Raw genomic sequence first — 16115 nt, forward strand, 5'->3', positions numbered from 1 at the left:
TAAACATCGAGTACAACAAAACTATACCTTGATGAACAACAACTTACGTCTCACTGAAAATATAATTATATTCCGATTCTGAAATGTGATGCTGGTCGGCGTTATTAAGCTTCGCTCGCAGACGTTTCAAAACAACGCGAAAAACTGGGAAGAGTGGCTGTTAGTTCTGTTCCTTCACGGTAATATCAGGAGGCAACACTTCGTCGCAACTAGCCACGTAAATTCGCGAGGGTTGATTGGGAGTTGAGGTCGAACTCCCCCCTTCTCATACGCTCTGTGAAATAAGCGACCATAACCAACATTCATGTGTAATTCGCACAAATCTCTTCTAAATAAAGGTCCTCCGTTTACATGAAGTATGCCCAAGAAAAGAAAAGTTTCAAGTTTTATTTGTCAAATGCACCGAACAACACAGCCTCTTCCTGTGCAATGAAATTCCTATGACATGGCACCCGACAAACTACTTAGAGTTAAGAAGAAGAGTATATAAGCAAGAACATAATATATATATATATATTTAAAAGCAATCAGAAAGAGTACAGTAAACTAGCAGCAATCTAGGTAGTATTTTGATAGCGCAGCAATCTGGGTTTATTTAACATTTAGGTATGGCAGTAATATACATAACAGTGTGACCTAGCAGAGTTATTGAACTATTAGATACATATGAGTGCAATAAGCCTATGAATGGTGGCATAGCACACTACAACTATGCAGTGAGAATTAAGAAGAAAATGTACACATAGCTTTAAATATATCAACAGGATAATGCGATCATATACATAACACTGTACATAGCAGATCCTCCCCAAGCTTTTCATAGCCCTGTCTCACAGAGGTCTATTAAGAATGAAAAGATAAAGTATACAATAACTGACAATATTGGTAGTAGTATTGAATTTCTATAGAAATGATCAATTTTAAATATTCTAATGTCCATTAAAGTACCTGAAAGAGCATCAAAACATCTGGAATGTTCGTGTGTGATCATTATGATCATGGATCAGTGTTACTGATTGAGGAGCCTTTATGGCCTGAGGGAAAAAACTGTTTTTGAGTCTGGAAGTGTGTGCTATGATGCTCTGGTAGCGTCTACCAGACGGCAGCAGTTTGAATGTCATTAAATGTCCTCGTCAAGTTACGTCAACTTGTGCTTGAGAGGCTTGTCATGGCCATGTCAAATTTATTAGGATTGTTGGACCCATTTCACTTTGCCACATCCACGTAGGATGCCATTTCCATTGTTATTCACCCAGTTGCTACACAGCTGGAGAGGAAAATCAACTCCACTCCAATATTTCAATCATGTTTTATATGTAAAAATATATATATATTTCAAGTGTACTAAAACGCAATTTCCAATCGTATATTATAAGTATACCTAAGTAGGAAATAAGTAGGTCTATTTTAACACGCTCAAGTATTAAAATCACAATTTAAATAGCCCTTCAATTCTATTTAAAAAATATTTACTGTACTAAAGTACAACATAAGTGCTTCAAATAATAACACATTATAAATAAACTGCTTTTTTGGCTTAGGTTGAAAAAAAATCAAAGCTAAATAAGTATTATACTTGTTTCTTAATAATAAATAAATCATATATTATTTATGTTTTCAATACGTGTATGTTAAACTGTGTTAAGTGAGTGTGTGAGTGGGAGTGTGTGGGTGTGTACAGTTGCCTTTCAGATGGACTTTTAATTTTTTAAATTACGACATGTTCACGTGACCTTAAAGTCGCTAGCTTCACGGTGGTGTACTCTTCAATGGACTCCACAAGGGAAAATGGTGGTCTAGTATTTCCAGTATTGTGAACAGTTTAGCAACAGTAAATATTGCTAGTTCCATACGTTGAAGATTTTCACCAAAATACGTCGAAGGCTAAATCTAACGGAGTCGGGTTTTCCAGGTTCGTGTCATCCGTGTGTCTTACAGCCATCGATGTGTATGCCTTCTGAGGAAATCTTTGCTGCCATGTTTACTTTTTCGCGCGCGGATCCTCAGGTAGCTGTGTGCATTCCAGCATGTAGTGTTGGAGTTGCTCGCTTGTAAGAAATCCATAAACCTACCTGATTGACAACAACATTGTAAACAATATACCATGCAAGCAGTAATAGACAATTTTCTTCAGTTAACTCTAACTAGATTGATGTTAATTATCACAGATTCAACTCGTTGGTGAAAACTAACCCACACTGTCTTCATCTGAGTAATGTTACATTGCCATAAAGACTGATTTTAAATAATGAGTGTATTTTAGTCTTGTCAATGACACACCCTGCTTCAAGACAGCTTAAATCAACTTTTCGTCAGCTTCAACCTACTCAGCATCTCCATTAGTTTTAAACAGCTTTAGGAAGTTATCTATAGCTGCCTATTTGTCAAATAAACATTTTTTATTATCTTTATCTTGGTTATAGCTTTGGTCTACTGTATGTCATATTTTACTGTACTAGCTCAGTGTATCTCAGTCCTGCTATACCAAATGTGTTTATTTTAACTCCAATTCTGTTCTAGCCCAACTGATTTAAGTGACCAATACATCATCAATCTTTAGTGTTCAGCTATAGCTGGAGTGTGCATCTCTTACCCTGAAACTTGCTGGGTTTTTATTGTTCTACCTTATCATGCACAGACCAGGTGTCCCAGGTCTAAATAAGTCCCTGATTAGAGGATTGCAATAAAAACGTTGGGGAACTGGCCTCAAGGTTCGGAGTTGAGTTTGAGGGTGTTATACTGTTGGGTAAAAAAAACTAAATGTGCACCTCTTACTTCCCCAGGACTGAGTGTTAAACGCTGAGCTAGCTATTTCACCTCACCTGTTGCCAAAGATGGGGGATATTATTAGGATGAACAAATCAAGACATTCACCATCACTACAAACATTCATGGTTCCTGTTAATAAGGGTTCCCAGGGCTAGACATCTCACTGGTTCAAATCATCTGGGAAGGGTTGGGCAAGCAGGTGACTTTGGTCTGAATATTGGTAATATGCAGCCCCACCCATCCAAGTAGGCTGTCTTGGTTGGGTACTGTATCTGAGTACAGTACAGAGCCATGTTTTAGAATGGCTGCTATGTTAGTGCTTTTAATGTAAACATTTTGATTTAACCCCTCCAACATCAGGAAATGACCTGCTGTAAACAAGTACAAAAGAGCTGAGAATTTAATAAATGTTTGTTGATTAGCTTTGGGATACTGTGTGTCCAAGATCAATTTCTTTAATGCTGGCTCGCTGTACCCAAACATCACTTCTAAAATATATTTTATTCAAACACTAGAATTTTGTTTCAATCATGGTAGCTTTACTTTAATTGGATTAACTTGGATTGCTGGCCATTAGCCAATCATTTCTCTATTAGTTAAAATCTTTCCACTGACATTTCCAACATAGAAACGGATACATTCTCAGCTTATGAATGTAGCATACTTGTTGCATTGGGCCTAACTGTGCATGTGCGGAATGTCAAATAAGAGGCCCTCTGAAGCTGAGTTGAACAGAATTTGACACACTGGTTTGAATAACATGTTGATTTTTCATTTTGCCTTTTGGTTTTGAGAATCAAACTGGCTTTAAAACCTATGTACTGGTGCTTGCCTACTTAATGTCCCATTCCTGCGCACCCTTAACGGCTTGAACCAGAAAAAGATGTTTTGCCATGGGACAGCCCATCCACAAGGGTAGGGTCCATAATTCAACCCATGGCCCAAACTAACATGCAAAAAAAATCTGGAGTGGAATGCCTTGATTTGTCTTCCGTCTCTGACGCCATGACACGATTATTCTTAATTGGCAGCTGAGCAACGTGGTGACGACAAAGACCTGAGCCAGGTGGAGGCCGAGCCCGGTGGAAGAAATGTCAGAGAAGGTGCAGAATGCCTTCAGGGTGCGGCTGTCCTCCGTCATGGACTCGCTGCTCACGTCGGCGGTGTGCGAGATCGCCAAGATCTTTGAGGGCAGCCTGTGTGAGCAGCAGGCTGAGCTCACGCAGAAAGTAGAGGAAATCTCTGTTTTGAAGGGGAAGCTGAGGCGGGCTAAGAGGAGGTTGAAGGAGGAGGGAAAAGGAGAGGACCTCGAAGACATGTCCGCCGATAGCTCTGAAGAAACCTCCACGTTGTCCACAATTGCTGAGATAGAAGAGGAAGGTAAATTGATGTTGTGCAGAGGAATGGCAACGTAAAATTTAAGTGCTTGATATGCATGTTTAATGATCCAGTTAGCGTCAGCTACGTTCTGTTGGTTTTCTCTTATAACATATCCATATTTGTTTCAATGCAGTACCTGATTGGTGCGAGCCCCTTCAGTCAGAAGATTCCCTAATCCCGTCCTCAAAAATCAAAAAGGAAAATGCGTGGCCACGGGTTGACCTGCGGCCACTGAGTGTGTCTTTATGGCGCATCCCTAACATCAAACAAGAGGTCAGTGTTGGTTGCCTGTATGTGGGAAATCCTGGGTTAGAAAAAATACTAATAAGCTACTAGTAAGCTACTGCGTATAGTGAAGATCGAAGGGAAATGCTGGCTAAAGCTTTAATACCTTGACTGTGTTTTGGTTGTGATCTGAGATTTTTCTTATGATATAAGTAAGTCTGTGATTTAGCAGGCTGAAGATTTTGATCACCACCTGCTGACTGCACTAGCCAGGAGTCCTCCACGAAAAGGTGGAGTAAATCATCCTTGGACCCTAGTGATTATAAGTCAGCTTCTGGTGCAGAACATGATCACTGACTCCATGCTTTTTATCTCCTCTCTTACAGGGTCGGCTGCTGAGCGTTTGTTAAACAGCCACTTAAGAAACATACCCGAACTGAGCTCTTCTGGGTTGGGGTGCCAGCGTGTTTCTGTGGGGCGGGGAAGGGGAAGGGGGCGGGGCAGGGGCCGGGGTTTGTGGAGGATCCATGGTCATCTGTTGCGCACATTCAAACAAGAAAACCCAGAACCTCAGAGCAGCAACTTATCAGTGATGAATGTATTGGGGCACCGCACAAGACAAAGAAAAGCTAGCCAACACAGTGAGGGGAGACATGGGAAAACCAGTGACATAGTGAAAAAGGTTAGAAGGAAAAGGAAACATTTCAAAATGGAATCTGTGGATGAAGAAGCAACAACTAGTGCAACTGACAAGAGATTCAGCTGCAAATACTGTGGGAGGGGCTTTGACAGGGAGTTTGGCCTTTCTGTACACATGAGGTCTCATACCAAGTTGGGAATGAAGGGGCCCTACAAATGTCCAAAGTGTCCCAAAAAGTTTCCATACCCAAGTAGACTCCGTGTACACACACGGAATAGCCACAGCAAAATGGATAACAAGAAGAAACCTCAGACTATAATCAAAGAAAAGTCTAAACCCCTTTCTCCCATTAGAGACAAGCCCACCTTATCCAACACTAAACCTCTCTCTCCCAGCAGATCAAAACCTCTCCCCTTCAAAGACAAACCTACCTCCCCAAACCACACCCTCAAAGAAGGCAGCACACATCCAGAAATGTACTCTTGTCACGTTTGCCGTAAGGAATACTCTTCTGCTCAATCCTTGCGGGATCATGAACGCCTTCACACAGGTGAGAGACCATACCCTTGCAACCAGTGTGGGCAGAGGTTCCGTGTAAAGCAGTTCCTAATATTACATTTACGTAAAGCCCATGCGGATGTGTATGGGGCGCAGGAGAGCAACGAAGATGTCTCCTGGACTGCACCAGTGGAGGAAACCATTGCTAATGGTGCAGGCCAGCAGCCTGCCATCAAGTCAAAGAGCAAAGACGAGTATCGAGCAAAGGCAAATAGGAAACAAAGGCAAATTACAGAAATAGAGGGCATGTTCCAATGCACAGTGTGTAAAAAGCTGCTGAGTTCACAGACTGGCCTAGTTCAACACTTTCGTATCCACACAGGTGAGAAACCATTAAGCTGTGAAGAGTGTGGCAAGAAATTCCGTTGTCACCCCATATTGATCAGCCACAGGAGATCGGCTCACCCAGGGAAGAAGTACCAGTGCCTGAAATGTGTGAAGCAATTTGAAACTATGGCTGAACGTAATAAACATCAGCTAAATATCCACCATTTCAAGAAAGAGAACCCGCGATCTCGCTGTCCTCGCTGTGGCAGGAGCTTCCACAATAGTAACTTACTGAGGATCCACTATGAAACCGTCCATGCTTGACTCTGACTGTAGGGCTCAGCTCTGTCACAGGGCTGGGGTCAGTTACTGTTACATTCAGGAGAAAGGTTTGTTCATTTGAGGTTTCCGTTTGTGATTTGAAGTGTCGTCTTTTGTTATTGACTGAGTGAAAAGGGAATTGATCCCAACCCTGGTGCCCTGGAACTAACGCAATGGATGAGCAAACCTAATAAAAAGTTGTTAATTTGTGAACACTTTGTGATATGATCAGTATCTTGATCAGCTTGTGTTATGGTGATCAGTTTATTTTCTGGGAAACAGTCTTGAAGATGAATATTATTTTTTTTAGTCAATACGGACTTTTATGGTGTTATGAGTTGAAAGTCTTGGAGGGATGTTTTTTTGTATTTTTTTAAGTTGTGATTTAATGTAAACATATATTTTTTTTGACAAATATTACATGTTCATTTCCCTTAACATTCCCTCTGTCAGGAAAAGCACTGGGCAGAGAAGACCCATATTTTATCAGAAAATACTATTTTGATTAAATAAAAACATATTTTCAGAAGGTGGTCTTAATTTAATATGCATGTGCATAACGCCTACTTAAATACAGGTTTTCATGTATCACCCTATTTCCTAGTATACTTAACAGAATTATTGTAAAAGCATATACTGTAGAAAGATCAGTAATAAAAGATAACCCAATAAAACATGTTCCCTTTTTGCGTGAACATTAATTTTATTTCAAACCATTCGATTAGATTTTCGGTTTGCGGAATTCCCGTTTTGTCCCACTAACAGAAAACAAGGCAACAGAAAAGCTGAACATCATTAATAATTCACTACCGCCCCTAGCAAAAGTGATTACAAAATCAGTAATTTTGTAAATGTTGAATCTCTGATAAGACAATTTAGTAAAGTTTTTTAAAGTGGTCAGATATTCCCAGGATTAAAGCACGGAGACCCGATATACGGTTATCTTCTCAATTTCAGCATGGGGGACAAGCGGAACAAGTACAGTTGTTAGGGAACTACAAATCCCGTAGAGTAGAATTTTGAGCTATCGCGAGACAGAAAATCAACATGGCTTGCTTCCATAGATTTCGCTAGCCATTTTAGTCAATAGAAAATCCAAGAATTCTGCGGATTTGAATTGTATACTCGAATTTGAAATGACTCTTCTTATAAACCAAGTATTCTAGCTACATACAACGACTGCTTTTCTAGGTTTCTTGCGTTTCTGTTAACAAGTTACCTAGATAACGTTAGCTGGGCTTGCCATTCACAGCTACCTAACCTTGTTTAGCCAGCTAGAAAGTTAGCTAGCCAGTGTAGCTTGATTCGCCTGGCTTCACTTTAAGTGTTTTGTTTTGTGGTAAGTGTCGTCTGTTATTATTAGTGTGTAGACTGGATGTTAGTGGTATATTCTTACCAAACGTCAATGTTTAGTGATTCTGGTGGGGTGCTGGCCATTGAAATAGATTATATTTCGGGTGTTGGCTACTTGGCTATGGTCAGCTAGGTAACAAGATGCTTCACAGACTGGCTCAGGTTCAGATCATTGTGGTTGGGATAAGACGTCGCCAGCAGGTTGACCAACATTGCTGCATGTCAGATAAAAGTGTCTCATCTTTCTGAATTTTCTACCACCTTAGTAAAAACCATCCGTAATTTCTCATCAACCAACCAACTGGGTTACACCCTGTCAGACTGACAGCAGACAAGTGCTTCCTTGCATGGGTCTTGGTGTAATTCTCTGCCTTATTTAACCCTGGTGCCCCAAAAGCAGGGGCTATAAGGACATCCCTGTACCACAATGCTGGACTCAGTGAGGAATGCGTTCCACGCCCAGCTGGCTACCGTCATGGACTCGCTACTGGCAGCAGCGGTGTGTGAGATCGCCAAGATCTTCGAGAGCAGTCTGTGTGAACAGCAAGCAGAGCTGACACAGAGAGGAGAGGAGATCACTGCACTTAGGGGGAGGCTGGAGCGGGCAGAGAGGAGGCTCAAGGTGGAAGGAGAGGAAGGAGAAGAGGGCATACTGGATGTTGTTGAGCGACCAGTGAGGAAAGCAGGAGATAACAGTCCAAGGCAGCAGTCTGAACCAAGAGCTGGTATGAGAATATTGTCTCTCCTCTTTAACCCATTTTAGAAACATTTCTGTTGTGATTACTCTGAACCTCCATCTGTCTATACCCTGGTCTGTTTGGGAAGGCTCAAGCTGGGAGTCAGATGCTGCCTCTGAGACCCCGCAACTGGTCCAGGACAGGGGGTGTAAAAAGCCCCCCAGGATGAAAAAAGAGGAGACTGAGCCTGATGGCACTTCCATCAAAGAAGAAGTCAGTCACATTCCTTCTGAATGAGTCTTTAAAAAAAGAATATTTTTTGTTGTTGCTGTAATTCGCTTAATAGAACACTGTTAACATAATTTAATGCTGGCCCAGACATTAATGGTTTATTCTCTCCCTTCAGCTTAAACATTGCCCTCTTCCACAGTTTGAGGAGCCACACCCTACCCCAGTGGAGGGGGAGGGACAAGGACCAGGGGGGAGCTGTGGGGTCCAGAGGCTGGGAGAAACCATGTCTGACACACCAGGGACCAAGGACAAGTGTAATGATGTTAAATACTATTAATCCACACATTTGTGATCAAGTGAACCTCTTCTACATTGGGCTTGTCTGCATTCTTTGTATTATATTATGGATGTTCTATAATGTTTTTTATTTAAACTCTCTGTTTTTATTTCTTGGTAGTATCCCATTGGGAAGGTGACCCCAGACCACTTCAGAGCCAGAGCTCCACTTCCTTCTTCCAAGGACCCAGGGTTGGACATTTTTCTCCCAGACCTGACCACAGGTCTCCTGGGCTTGATCCCTGGGCGAGTGGGGTTCCTCTAGACCTCCAGGATCCCAGCTTCCTGGACCAGAGCCCAGACCAAGTACTAGAGCAGAGAGAGTCCCGACAGTCACAGGACCAAACCAATCAATCCCAGAGAGGCCTGAGACCGAGAGACGACAGGGGCAGGGGCTTAGTTCATCAGAACCGCTGGTCATTGGCTGCCAAGGACCCAGTTAGACCACACCCCAACACAAACACTCACAAACACGGTCATGCACACACCCTGGGCGGGGCGAGACCCTACACCTGCCCGTACTGTGGCAAGAGCTTCAGCTACCCATCCCACCAACGCAGGCACCTACTGCGTCACACTGGGGTGAGGATGTACCCCTGCTTGGTGTGCGACAAGAGTTTCCTGACTCCGTCCGAGCTCACTGTGCACACCCGCGTGCACACAGGAGAGAGGCCGTTTGGCTGTACCCAGTGTGGGAAGCGTTTTGCCCGCAGTGGGAACCTTCGGGCCCACCAGAGAGACGTCCACCTGGGGAAGAGACCTTTCGTCTGCCAGGAGTGTGGCAAGAGGTTTGCCCACCGGGGCAATCTGAGAGTGCACCATCAGAGGGTACACCAGGGCCTGCCATACCACGAGGAAGACTTCGACCAAGACGGCAATGCTCTGCCCTCTACTGGGTAGACGTAAAGGGAAAGTGATTCACTAGGAGCTGATGAGAGAAAACATCTTAAAGTGGAGAAATTAGTTTTCTTATTTAGCCTTTTTGTTTTGTGAGTTATGCCTGCCTGCATCATTCTCTTTGCATTTCGAACTGCTGTCCAATAGCATTCATTTCTCCATTTCAAGACATTGTTGAAGAGACAGGGAAGTATGAGTCAAAGGAAAGCAGCGCTATTTACAGGAAGGGAGAGATTTAGCGAGGCTGTCATTGAATCATTTTAAAGGCTGGCATATCGACTACAAAACGTTGTTTTTATACTGACAGGGACCGTGATGAGTTGTATTTACCCTTTAGTTACTGTACATGGTTGTGGATGTTAGCAAAAGTGATAACTGTCCAAACTGATTGTGTGATAAGATGGCATAACTTTTCCTCTTGTCTCAGTGTTGTTCATACTCCATGTGTACGGTTCATAAGTCATTACCCCAAATAAAAAAAGGTGTATCATGGTCAATCTCCCATTGGTGAAAAGGTGTCCTGTTTCAGAATATGCTTTCTTTGGTCCAAAATTTCAGGGACTTCAAGGGAGAGTAAGAACATTTTCTCTGGGAACATGCACTACCATTGATAGCCACCAGAGCTCAGTCTTGCCGCTTTATTCAATAAATGCTGCCCTATACTGTACATTGGGCTCGTTGGAAGATGTCTGCCACATCAGCATATTTTACTTCTACAAGCTCTATTCATGCCAGTACAAAACTGTTGGCAGCATTCTTGATTTTAAAAGATAAATACCTCTGTGCCCTGATGGCAGAACTGCATTGGCTGTTCATTCGTTTTTATCAAATGCCAAGTAATGTCTTTATCTTTCCTGTGTATGCCCTTTGTGTTTCAGAGAGCGTTTTGGTTTTGCCCAACCACTGGGTTTGCCTGTCTCTAGGGTATTATGACCTTCCCATGCAAAGAGAGCCATATCAGGCAGGTAGCTACACTGTTAGACCAACTCAATAAGACACTTGCAAACCAAAAGTAAAACATACAAATTCAACCTTCTAAGTGTAAACAGAAAGTACAAAAAGTCAAATTATGTTAACAGCATCACACTGTTGGCTTCCAACTTAAGCTTAAATACTATTGTCCCCAGTACCGGCTCTAGCCTTTTGGAGGCCCTAAGCATAATGTCAATTGGGGCCTCCTCACCGGCTATCAGTCTGGGGCCCCCAAGCGACTGCTTATATTGCTTATGCTTGGAACCGGCCCTGATTGTCCCACCTGTTCTATGCTCCAGTCACCGATGGATTTGATGGTTTTAGTCCATGATTCAGTCATTAGTCATGGAGCTGTTCAGATCCAGCAAACGCTCTTGCGCCAGATTTGAAGTGTCAAGAAGTTAGTGAACTGCGAGCTTGGAAAAAAAATAAAATAAATATATATATATATATATATACACTCACCTAAAGGATTATTAGGAACACCATACTAATACTGTGTTTGCCCCCCTTTCACCTTCAGAACTTCCTTAATTCTACGTGGCATTGATTCAACAAGGTGCTAAAAGCATTTTTTAGAAATGTTGGCCCATATTGATAGGATAGCATCTTGCAGTTGATGGAGATTTGTGGGATGCACATCCAGGGCACGAAGCTCCCGTTCCACCACATCCCAAAGATGCTCTATTGGGTAGAGATCTGGTGACTGTGGGGGCCATTTCAGTACAGTGAACTCATTGTCATGTTCAAGAAACCAATTTGAAATGATTCGAGCTTTGTGACATGGTGCATTATCCTGCTGGAAGTAGCCATCAGAGGATGGGAACATGGTGGTCATAAAGGGATGGACATGGTCAGAAACAATGCTCAGGTAGGCCGTGGCATTTAAACGATGCCCAATTGGCACTAAGGGGCCTAAAGTGTGCCAAGAAAACATCCCCCACACCATTACACCACCACCACCAGCCTGCACAGTGGTAACAAGGCATGATGGATCCATGTTCTCATTCTGTTTACGCCAAATTCTGACTCTACCATCTGAATGTCTCAACGGAAATCGAGACTCATCAGACCAGGCAACATTCTTCCAGTCTTCAACTGTCCAATTTTGGTGAGCTTGTGCAAATTGTAGCCTCTTTTTCCTATTTGTAGTGGAGATGAGTGGTACCCGGTGGGGTCTTCTGCTGTAGCCCATCCGCCTCAAGGTTGTGCGTGTTGTGGCTTCACAAATGCTTTGCTGCATACCTCGGTTGTAACAAGTGGTTATTTCAGTCAAAGTTCTGCTCTTCTACCAGCTTGAATCAGTCGGCCCATTCTCCTCTGACCTCTAGCATCAACAAGGCATTTTCGCCCACAGGACTGCCGCATACTGGATGTTTTTCCCTTTTCACACCATTCTTTGTAAACCGTAGAAATGGTTGTGCGTGAAAATCCCAGTAACTGAGCAGATTGTGAAATACTCAGACCGGCCCGTCTGGCACCAACAACCATGCCACTCTCAAAATTGCTTAAATCACCTTTCTTTCCCATTCTGACATTCAGTTTGGAGTTCAGGAGATTGACTTGACCAGGACCACACCCCTAAATGCATTGAAGCAACTGCCATGTGATTGGTTGATTAGATAATTGCATTAATGAGAAATTGAACAGGTGTTCCTAATAGTCCTTTAGGTGAGTGTATGTATGTGTATATATATATATATATATATGTGTATGTATGTATGTGTGTGTGTATATGTGTATATATATATATATATATATATATATATATATATATATATAGAAACTGAGTGTTTAAAAAAAGGGTCCCAGAAATATTCTGTATGCACAAAAACCCTTTATTCCTCATGTACAATCCATAGAATTGGGCATAATGAATGTAGTTCAAGTTGACTGGTGCCTGTATTTGAACTCAACTCATTAACATTAGGCATTTTAGTTTTTGTGTTTCTATTTCTTTAATGTAGTTTATGTGTCTCAGGGCAGATGCTCCTACAGTCTTCTGTATTGAATGGAAGTAGGACAGGGGTCCTGTAGTGATCCAGTTGACATGGTTTTGTGCTCTATGGTGAATATCACCTACTGTGGTCTATCTGTCAAATAGATAAATAACAAGTCCACACTATGAGTTTGGTACTAGCCTGAGGTGTGGCTAGATTGTCTCAAACGCACTGGAAATGTCCGCAGATGTCCTTCTGAACTTGCTTGTGATCTGATGACCGGATTGTTGAGGGGGGAGGGGCTTGAATGTTTGTGTACGCCGAGCAAGCGTTAGGTCACCAGCTGGTGTGTGCGTTTCTCTGTGTGTGTATTAAGGGGCAGGATCATTTTGTCACCCGTGTTTGTGTTAGCAGGGACTGAAGAGAGTGTGGTCAGACAGATATACGGAACGATTTAGGGCTTAAAATGGCTTTGGTCTGTTTGCCTGCATGAGTGTGTGGTAGGGGGTGGATCTTAAAGGCTTTACTGTGCTTCCTGTTTTTATATTTCGGTCAGTTTAAACCCTTTTTAGCCCCTAAGAGTATAACCAGCTTTGACCCGTGGCACATGAAAACATGAACATTTACTCAGACACATTCCATGGCTGTGTATGTTGGGAATTACAGTGCAGCACCCAAATATTGTATGATATCATTGATTGTAAATGTTGAGTTCTAGTAGGTCTGCCTGAGACTGACAGGTACCTGTGCACATGAGCAGGCCTGTGACTTTTATGGTCTTGCTCTTTATCCACAGGAGGTCTAACTACCATGTCCTATTTTCTTCAATGCTAGTTCATATACTCTCTGCCTCAGGCTGCTTGTTCAATTTTCCAGAAAACAATGCTGCTGCTTTAGCCCCCACCTAAAATGACATACCATCACCATATACCACTTAATGGAGTACAATTACCCTCTGTTGAGACATGCCAGGTGTGTACATGGGGGGTCTTGTGTTATTTGAGTGTGACCTGGGGTTAGGTTAAGGTAAAGGAAAATATCATTCTTTATGGGAACAATTTTGCCTGCCACAAGGATAGTATAATGTGTGTGTGTATTCATTCTGTGTGCATGTATGTGACTGTTAACGCAGGTTTAAGGAGTTTAGTGTTGCCCGAGGCTGCTCATAATCGAATTTACCGCCTGGTCCCCAGGAGCCATATTTTCATTTAGGTTGTCATTACTGACTGTACTGAATCCTGACTTCAGGGGATTAAAGTGCTGTCTGGAGCTCAAGGCAGCCCGCTTATCCATCCACCAGACTGTGCTTAAACACTCACTTAATGTGCTAATAGTTTTAGTGGATGCAGGTTTAAAACTTTCATAATTGCGGTCTGTATCTTAAGCCCTTTGTGTCTGCAGCTGAGATTCAGAACCATTGCCAAGTTGTTCACCTTCACAGTACTATAATGTAGGTAGATCATTCTAGATCTAGAACCTTTGTGCATTTTGCCACTATCTTCACACTAGTGTATTCCAACTATTGCAAAATCGTGAAATTCTAGTGAATTCGCTTCTAATTCCGTTTTGGAGTAGGTGATGCTGGGATGTAGTTGGAGTTCATAATTCCCTGTACTCCAGAGTTTCTGTGTATTCCGAGTGGGTTGCTAGGCAACTCCGTGGCTGTGCAGAGCAGAGTGTTCTGGAGTGGAGTGGGGGTTGGAGGGGTGGAACAGCAGCTCGCTAGGAACAGACTCGAAAGCATCAGGCTCTCTGATTGGACCATTTGGTGCTCATGATAAAAGATAATGTAAGACCATTGTCATGTGTAACCTTATGTGAGAAAGTGCAATTTTTGTAGTGAAATTCAACCTCATTTATCAATGTTTGGATTAATCAGAAACTACAGTTTTAGTGGCAATACATAAAGAATTTGAGACTAATAAATCATTATTCATGAAACATGTTTACTACTGAATCATACAGTATGATCAGTTAAATCGTTTTATGGAAAGGGAACTGTGTAGAATCCCGCCTCTAAACAATAACACAATTTATCTTGTCATTTTCCTTTATCGAAAGAGACTGGTTTAGTACTAGCTAGTCCAGGGTGATAATGAGTATAATTTAATTACAAGTCAATGCAAACTGATAGACCGACAGGGAAAGTTGAAATGGGGAATATGTCAGTCACTCTGATTAATGTCTACTGGGGATTTTTGCTTGTTTTTATGCTAGTAGTACAGTACACATCTTACATATTGCCCCTTTTTAATTCTTGTTGAGTTTTGAATGTTGGCAGTGCTCTCTGGTCTGGTTCCAACAACATCAGTCTGCTCACTGACTTCCTCTCATCCTGCCACCCATCACAGTCTTTCCTCTAGGGACAGCCTTCCCAGTAGTTTATGACTCTGTGGCTGTGTCCATAGTCTAAAATGGCTTCCTTACCTCCTACCTCTAATCTGTATTAACATGAACCAACTGGACAGGTGGTGAGTCCCCTCAGGCATCGTCCCACCATGTTGCTGTTGCGTATCTACAGGTAAATGCAGAGGAGAGGAGGCCACGTCCGCCTTGACATGCTTGCTGTGCCTCAGGATCAACCTAGTGGCTGAGTTCCAGCATTGCTAAGGCAACAGTCTCAGCCTGTGGCCTAGCCTTGACAACTGACTGGCACTGCCGCCGCGGGATACGAGCCCGAGGTCTGTCCCTCTCGTCTGAACACAGGCCCAGGGGTCAGCGAGTGTCAAGGACATACTGCACTGGAACGCCTGATGATGGAGCTGGTCTGTGGGGCACAAACTCGTACTTCCTGTCTGCCCCTCACAGTTCCCCCTCTTCCTCTGTCTTTAAGGCTGTAGTCCAATCTTTCTTTACCCCTCCCTCCTCCACTGCTGTTTGTCTCACATCTCAATTTATAAATTCTATAGCATAAATATAACATAAGTGTGTGTGTTACATTTAATTATAGTGTGTATGCATGTACTGTAATTACAGTGCATAAAGAAAATATTAAGACCCCTTCACTTCACATTTTGTTGTGTTATAGACTTAAAAAATATAAAAAGAATAATCAATCTACACAGAATTCCCTATAATGGCAAATTGAAAGCATGTTTTTATAAATGTATACCTATAAAAAAACGGATGATTCTAGCCAGATAATAACTGGGTGTCTTGTTTTCGGCAGAAGGAGTGCTCAGCATTCAGCCCAAATAGTTTGATTTTCCTCTCATCAGACCAGAGGATTTTTTGCTTATGCTTCCAAAGCCCTTGAGGCAGAATGTCAAATGCCAAGTACTCAGGAGGAGCTTCCATCTAGCCACTCTACCATGAAGGCCTCATTGATGGAATACTGCAGAGATTGTCCTTCCGGCAGGTTCTCCCATACCTGCAGAGAAACTCTGAAGCTCTTTTAGACTGGCCATTGGGTTCTCGGCAACATCCCAGATATCTTCTTGACCAGTTACTTACTTTAGCCCGATGGCCAGCTCTAGGAAGAGTCTTGGTGGTTCCAGATTTCTTCCGTTTCCCAAAGATTGAGCCCACTGTTCTCCTGGGAACTTTCAG

General features: G+C 42.5%; 2 protein-coding genes across 5 annotated transcripts; both read left to right on the plus strand.

Annotated features, from left to right (window-relative positions):
* The first annotated feature begins 1752 nt into the window (after nt 1-1752).
* LOC105025246 lies at nt 1753-6021 on the plus strand. Its single transcript, XM_013133554.3, has 8 exons — nt 1753-1912; nt 3801-4149; nt 4283-4422; nt 4607-4664; nt 4761-4886; nt 5413-5564; nt 5669-5779; nt 5959-6021. Exons 2-8 carry the CDS (start codon nt 3861-3863, stop codon nt 6019-6021), a joined length of 939 nt encoding a protein of 312 aa, XP_012989008.1. The 5' UTR covers nt 1753-1912; nt 3801-3860.
* A 1157-nt stretch (nt 6022-7178) lies between these two features.
* LOC105025213 (zinc finger protein 391-like) lies at nt 7179-10153 on the plus strand. 4 transcript variants are annotated; one of them, XM_010895747.3, is made up of 5 exons: nt 7179-7499; nt 7911-8238; nt 8339-8463; nt 8597-8735; nt 8879-10153. In XM_010895747.3, the coding sequence occupies exons 2-5, from the start codon at nt 7941-7943 to the stop codon at nt 9655-9657; spliced, it is 1341 nt and encodes a 446-aa protein (XP_010894049.1). In that variant the 5' UTR covers nt 7179-7499; nt 7911-7940; the 3' UTR covers nt 9658-10153. The 4 variants fall into 4 exon arrangements, with proteins under 4 accessions (XP_010894049.1, XP_010894050.1, XP_010894051.1 ...); XM_010895748.3 differs by having other exon boundaries at nt 7914-8238; XM_010895749.3 differs by lacking the exon at nt 7179-7499 and having other exon boundaries at nt 7510-8238; nt 8621-8735.
* Nucleotides 10154-16115: the final 5962 nt, after the last annotated feature.

Source organism: Esox lucius, chromosome 4 (genome assembly GCF_011004845.1).
Source record: "Esox lucius isolate fEsoLuc1 chromosome 4, fEsoLuc1.pri, whole genome shotgun sequence".
In the NCBI taxonomy this organism is placed as follows: Eukaryota; Metazoa; Chordata; class Actinopteri; order Esociformes; family Esocidae; genus Esox; species Esox lucius.

Coding starts and splice junctions, on each gene's coding strand:
- LOC105025246 (XM_013133554.3), top strand. CDS start 3,861: ATGTCAGAGAAGGTGCAGAATGCCTTCAGGGTGCGGCTGTCCTCCGTC. Junction 4,665..4,760: donor CAGGAGTCCTCCACGAAAAG/GTGGAGTAAATC, acceptor CCTCTCTTACAG/GGTCGGCTGCTGAGCGTTTG. Junction 5,565..5,668: donor TCATGAACGCCTTCACACAG/GTGAGAGACCAT, acceptor TATGGGGCGCAG/GAGAGCAACGAAGATGTCTC.
- LOC105025213 (XM_010895747.3), top strand. CDS start 7,941: ATGCTGGACTCAGTGAGGAATGCGTTCCACGCCCAGCTGGCTACCGTC. Junction 8,239..8,338: donor GCAGTCTGAACCAAGAGCTG/GTATGAGAATAT, acceptor CTGTTTGGGAAG/GCTCAAGCTGGGAGTCAGAT. Junction 8,736..8,878: donor ACCAGGGACCAAGGACAAGT/GTAATGATGTTA, acceptor ATTTCTTGGTAG/TATCCCATTGGGAAGGTGAC.